This window comes from Apium graveolens, unplaced genomic scaffold, assembly GCF_009905375.1.
Source record: "Apium graveolens cultivar Ventura unplaced genomic scaffold, ASM990537v1 ctg5387, whole genome shotgun sequence".
Taxonomy (NCBI): domain Eukaryota; kingdom Viridiplantae; phylum Streptophyta; class Magnoliopsida; order Apiales; family Apiaceae; genus Apium; species Apium graveolens.
Genome location: NW_027418952.1, coordinates 14,815 through 21,545, shown reverse-complemented (window position 1 = coordinate 21,545; position 6,731 = coordinate 14,815). Strand labels below are relative to the sequence as shown.

Sequence of the window (6,731 nt, the reverse complement as noted above, 5' to 3'; positions counted from 1 at the left end):
ATAACAAAGAAGAGGTAGTAATTCGGCAAAAAAAAAAAATACAAAATCGTCGCACTCAATCCTTTTTAAACGATTTTCACAAATATGTAATCCCATTCATTTAACTTTCTTCTGTTTTCTGGGCACCTTATGAAAAAAATAACAATATGCATCAAAACTCCTAATTTTGGAAAAATAGTTCCGTGTAATCACTTGATTGACCTCTTAATTTATTAAAAAATCAACGGCACGCGAAGCAGGCATCCATAGTAGTTCTAAATAATGCCTCCACCGAATATTTTTGATTCCCAATTTTTACAGCAAAAAATACTATGTCTTGAAAGATATGATACATTTCGAAAGTATTGAAAATAATTTTGTTTAAAAAATAATAATACTCAAATTTTACCTTCACCATAATTCACTATTTTTGTTCTTGTCAAATGCAAGTCAAGACTCCAGACACTAAACTGTTCACAATTAACAGATCTACCAACAAACACACCATCTCTCTCTCTCTCTCTCTCTCTCTCTCTCGCAGATCTCTCTCGATCTCTCCCACCTCACAATGAACATCCCCCAATCCCAACCCCAACCCACCTCCTCCCCCTCCTCCTCCACAACCTCCGACCCAATGCAATCTTGGTGGGAATCAATCTCCAAAGCCCGCACTCGCATCTCTCTCCTCATCTCTCTCCTCCCCCCATCTCTCTCCCCCTCCATCTCTCTCCTCGCCGACACCGACCGCCCCGCTCGCTCTCTCCTCCTCTCTCACTCCTCTTACTCCTCAATTACCCTCTCTCTCTCAAACCCCTCTTCCGGGTCAGGATCCGACCCGCTTTGTCACTGGCTTTACGACACTTTCCTCTCCGCTGATCCCGATCTCCGTCTCGTTGTTCTCTCCTACATTCCGGTACTATCGGGTATTTATCTTTCTCGTATTCACTCTAATTCGAATAATTCTTTATCTGGTTTTGAAGCTGTGTTGCTTTCGATTTATGCCTCCGAGACAAAAGCTCGTAATGGTAAAGCTGTTGTTGTTAATTTGCCTGATTTGAATTTGCCTTCGTTGTATCACACTCCGCGAAATGTTAGTAATTCTAGTAATGCTAAATTAAATGGAAATGCGGGTACGAATACGAATGTGAATGGGGGTTATAAATTAGGGGGGAAGAGTGGGGTGTTGTGTCCTCCGTTGGAGCCACAAACGGCGGTTAAGTCGACTAAACGGGCTTTTATAGTGGGGGTTGTGTTGGATTGTTATTATAAGCAGATATCACAAATGCCGGTGTGGTCGAAGTTGGATTTTTGTAGGATTGCGGCGGATTGGGCGGGGCAGGATTGTGAGTGTAGGACGGAGTTTGATGAGGAGGTTGGGAATGTGTTTGGGGAGGAGGTTAGGGTTGAGGAGATTGATGAGGTTGGGGAGGGGATTGGGGATTTGAGGATTACGGAGAATGGGGAGAATGGGGATTGTGATGTGGGGGTGAAGGGGGCGAGGATTCCTCTTCCGTGGGAGCTTTTGCAGCCGGTTTTGAGGATTTTGGGACATTGTTTGATGGGGCCTATGAATAGTAATGAGGTTAAGGACGCGGCTTCGGTGGCGGTTAGGAGTTTGTATGCTAGGGCTTCTCATGAGTTGGTTCCGCAGGCGTTGTTGGCGACTAGGAGTTTGATTCAACTTGATAAGAGAGCAAGGGAATCTGCACAACTGGCAGCTGTTAATTCAGCTTCTTCCAATGCTAATACTCCGAGTAAAGCTAAGAAACCGGAGATTCTCTTGGTTTCAAAATGAAAGCAGGTTATGTTTGTCTCTGAATTCCTTAATTGTGTTAACGCTGTATTGTTCAGAAATCAATTGTATGTTTAGTTGTGGATTGATGGTGGTTGTATGTGATTGTAAGTTATACATGTAAGTGAATGCTTCTGTTCTAGTATATTTGTTATAGACTGTGTTAATTAGTGTTGGTATTATGTATTATTTCTTATATGATGTTTCATATGAAAAATTATTTTACTGATAGTCGAATCTAGGTGTCCTTATGTCAACTACCCTAGCTCATCAGTAACTGTAGTAAAAAACTCCATGACTACTTGAACCTATAAAAGTTAATTCTTTAATGTTTATGTGCCTAGGAATGAACTACTCAAATTCTGTCAGTGTTTCATTATTCATGACCATAAATTTTTTCTAGATTCGTCAGACCTTTCTTTCTTAGATTTAGTATGTGATTTCTAATACCTAGGGTGCAAGTCAAACTTGTTAGATACTTTTCGTAGATCACATACTACTTGCTCATGCTCATGTAGGTTTAGTCTGTAATTTTGGCAAAAACATGTTATGTTTTCAAAATATTGCTGAGTCCGATACTTGGACATGTATCCATGTCGGACACTTGGTTCAAAAGAAATTGGAGCACAAACTTTTTTCTTTTGCATGGAACACTGCTGTTGAAGAGCTTTACCCATATTAAAGAAAATTTTAGATAAAAAGTGTAGCACTGAGGTGACTGTTCTGCTGCTGCTCAAGAGTCAAGTGACACTTTATTAAAGAATATATATCGGAACCAAAATATTCCCACCCCATAATTTTCCTGCTTACAATAGCTTTGGGTTACTTTTGTGATTTCCTCCATCATATAACCGTGGATTTCTAACTGGCTCCTTGTCTCCTGCTGTCATTGTGGGCTTGTAGCCAAAGTATCCAGAAGTTTACTTGTTTTATTTTGATCCTTGATGTATATTATTTTACGCTTCTTTAGAGAAAATATGATGAGATCCTCATTTAGAATTAATTTTTACTGGAAGATTGTAGCACAATTATATTTTAAAGTTAACAGCATGGTTATGGTAATCACGAGGACTAGTTGACCAGTCAGTATTGTAGAATAAGTGGAGTAGCGATTTTTTGTTATGGTAATCACGAGGACTAGTTCACCAGTCAGTATTGTAGAATAAGTGGAGAGCGATTTTTTGTTTGTGGTGTCCATCGGCTTTACTCGGGACCTGACTCATGTGCTGACCCGGAACCGAAAAATTAGGGTTCAAAACATTTAATTTATACATTTTTTATCTGTATATTGCATCCATATGAACTCACATGCTTTATAAAGCATTCCTCTTCTCCTCAGCACACCTTCTCCTCTGGAAGTATTTACCCGTCTTCTAAATTCATTGTTGTAATATTTAGATTTATGTCTCTCTAAAACATGTATATATGTAGTACATATTTTATGCATGTAATTCAAAACATAAAAACTTATTTTAAACCTAGTTTTGATTAATCTTTTTTCTTGGAAGAATAAAGAGCCTCCGTTAGTTGTACATTGTAATACTAAGTTCAAAGCTAGATTTTGGGAAATTTATCCCAGGAAAATTCTCTATTTATTAAATAAAGGAATTGGAAGTATCTTCTAAATAATTTGATTTTGTGCAAAATTTGCTGGTGGTATTTTCTCTAGTGAATATAAATGTACCTTTGGTCATGACTTTGAGGAGCTGCACGAGCCCCCGCCAAATTGGAAATAATATATTAATGCTAATGGTTAAGTTTAACGAGCATGATATAGAAATAGTTTTGGGTTTTTGCAGGAAATTTATTTTTGAAAAAGAATGCCCATATGAGGAAAAGTGCAATTTCCTACAACAAATTCCGTATAGCACTCAGATGGCCCTTGCCTATGAGTATATTTGCATTGAGTATGGAAATCGCATGACCGATGGACCAATGCTACATGTTGGAGGAGCAGAAAAACAACAAAACAAGACAAACTTGACTGGAAAAGCATCTGACTTGTCTGCTGCGTAGTTGCATAGTTAACTGGAAGCCTGCATTTTGCAATAAAAGATGTGCAGTGCACCTAGTGGGAGAACACTTGTAATTGTTCTTTCAAAGGGAATTGTCACTATCCTTATGAGCATGTGTTTGCGGTGTGCTTTACTCTATTTCATTGTTATTTACCATTTCTTTTTCTTTATTGTTTTCTATTGAATGTAGAAGATGTATGTTATTTACTACTAAGGGTAGTAAGGACCAAGGAGACATATATCATTTACATACAGGAGAGGAAAACATAGAGAAGAAAAATAGTAATCTAACAATTAAGTAGAGTAGATTAAACAAGCAGATGTCTGTCCATTAGCATAGTGGCAATTTCCTTTGAAAGAGTGGTCACCCGTGTTCTACTTGGTGCACATTTTTTATTGTTTCAAACTTCATGTTTCCTATTAACTACGTTAACTATCCAGTGAAATAAGTTAAATGCTTATTCAGTCTAGTTTGCCTAATACTGTTTCTCTGTTCCAGCTCCAACGCCGGTCCTGTGGTTTCTATGCTTGGTGCATATGAACTAATAGGCAGGGCCTTCTCTCAGTGTGTTATACGGAATTCGATGTAGGAAATTACACTTTTTCCCATATGGGCATTCTTTTTCAAAATTTAATTTCCTGCAAACCCCCACAATTGTACTTATATAACATGCTCTCTAACCATTAGCATTGACATATTCTTTCCAGTTTGGCGGGGGCTCATGCAGCTCTTCAAAGCGGGACCAAAGGTACATTTTTAGGCACATGAGAAATTACCACCCGCAAATTTCACACATAATCAAGTTTTTTAGAAGATACTTCGGTTCTTTTATTTAGTAGAGAATTTTTCTAGGACAAATTTCGCAAATCGAGCTTTAACTTAGTATTATAAGTTTACAACTAATGGAGGCCCTTTATTCTTCTTTAGTTTTATTTATTTACTTACTAACAACTTTTATTGACATCAGTTTTGGTTAACTTCATCACTATCTAGAAAAACAAAGACAAACCTAGTTTGTTCTTCACTTATGTGTTTTATTTGCTTGGCCATTTTTGATATTTGAATTTTTTATTCTACTAATTGTTTTAACTATGAAACCAATATGAATTCACTTATGTTGGTCTATTCTGGACTAAAAATTCAAATTTTTTATTCTTATTATAAGTTTAGTTGCATCATTTTCAACTCTTTAGCTATTATATTGTATTTACTAAAAATAAAAGATTATTTAATTGAAAGAACCGAATTAAACTATAACCGAAAAACCATCAATTGAATCTGAAAACGTTTGGAAGGTTTGGAAACGGTTAGAAGCAATTAATGGATTCGAACCAAAATTTAAGAGTTTGGTGGTGGTGTATGTTTGGAACTGCACTGAGCAGTGAGTACTCTCACTGTCAACATCCTTAACCCTCCTTTTGCATCATTGTATTCTCCTTCACTCTCTTATCCGTCACTTAATATGCCTTTTTTGTTACTTTTTGATCCATTATTGTTTGAGTCTGATATTGGCAGGTTATAATATTTATGTTGTAGCAGTTCAGATATTACTGGGATTAGTTTTGCAGTAAAGAAAGCTTTACAAACAGTTCACTTCAAAGAATATTACAGCATTAAATTTTGCATTCACACAATTTGTTTCTAAAGTTCATTCGGGTTAAAATTATAACAACTCTGTGCTATATATATTCAGATACTTAGTTGATGCTCAATCCAATGGTGAGTTGAATCTAGCAGTTGATTGTTTTTGCCTTTTTGGTGTTACAAGGTACTCTGTATTTAATTGCTCATGCAGTTAAGCGAGTTGTTGTCTCATGGTTGTGAGTTTAGGACTTTCTAAAATTTTATATCTAAGAATGTAAGTATACACACTTTTGCAGCTAACCATTGCTCTATAGATTCGTATATTCCCAAATTTGGACCGAGTTATTAAGGTTTGAGTTGTGAATAATGAGATTGCTATTGAATGGTGTGAAGCATGTGCGATTGGGAGAACCAGGTACCATATTAGTCGAAGCAAGTTGATTTATTTCATGTCCCAACTTTGGAAAGAAAACTCGTAAACTAAGTTTGTTCCAGGTTTTTTCTTCCGAAAATTATAACTTGTTTATAAATTTATAAGGATGTAGATCCTGAGTATGCTCATGGTCTGGCGGTCAATGTGGATGTTTTCTGGCCGCCTAGATGTCACATTTATTCATATGTTTTGTACAAATAATTTCTGGTTACCTTTAAGTGCTGCTGCTAAGCAACAAAGTGAAAAAGCTGTACAAAGAGAGAGGAGCTAATCTGGGAAGCAGTACAGGCAGTTTCCAATGTATGATTGTATCGATTTAATAGGATTCAGTTTACTTGTCGATCTGATATGATTCGATTTCCTTGATGGCGCCCCTAGTAATGGAGATTTCTACACCAACTCTATTAGCTCCAACTTACAAGATGTAAACTTAGTTCCATTTGTGTTATAGGGCACGTGAATATCATACTAGCTTCACTGCTAGAAATTGGTACGTAGATTCGATCTTTTTCGATATGGATTCAAACCTGGCCCTCGCTCGGGAACCATGGACCAAAATGTCATTTTTGAGTGATAGATGGCCCAAAATCTCACTTTTGAAAATAAATATCACTTCATAACGGTACTTCGTCTTACGTTACGTTTTGTATTTTTTTTAAAAAATGTAAAACGGTACGTAGTGTACCGTTTTTGGTACTTTATTTTTTTTTAATTTTTTTATAATGTGCAAAATATTAGTTGAAATAACGTTTTGGCTCACAACGATACATCATATAGCATTGTGTACCAAAACTTTACTTTATATACCGTTTTGCGCATAAAAAAATTTAAAATGCCAAAATGTTACACAAAATACCGTTTTAGGTCTTTGGCATAAATGTAATACGATGTACATTTTGAAGTGACATTTAGGGTCATTTTTAACCA

The 6,731-nt window shown here is 36.4% G+C and overlaps 1 protein-coding gene across 3 annotated transcripts; it reads left to right on the top strand.

Annotated features, from left to right (window-relative positions):
- Positions 1-463: 463 nt before the first annotated feature.
- On the top strand, positions 464-6,366 carry LOC141702630 (uncharacterized). 3 transcript variants are annotated; one of them, XM_074506282.1, is made up of 3 exons: positions 464-1,780; positions 4,495-4,535; positions 5,303-6,357. In XM_074506282.1, exon 1 carries the CDS (start codon positions 548-550, stop codon positions 1,772-1,774), a length of 1,227 nt encoding a protein of 408 aa, XP_074362383.1. In that variant the 5' UTR covers positions 464-547; the 3' UTR covers positions 1,775-1,780; positions 4,495-4,535; positions 5,303-6,357. The 3 variants fall into 3 exon arrangements, with proteins under 3 accessions (XP_074362383.1, XP_074362382.1, XP_074362381.1); XM_074506281.1 differs by having other exon boundaries at positions 4,495-6,366; XM_074506280.1 differs by lacking the exons at positions 4,495-4,535; positions 5,303-6,357 and adding an exon at positions 3,571-4,475.
- The last annotated feature ends 365 nt before the right edge of the window (positions 6,367-6,731 follow it).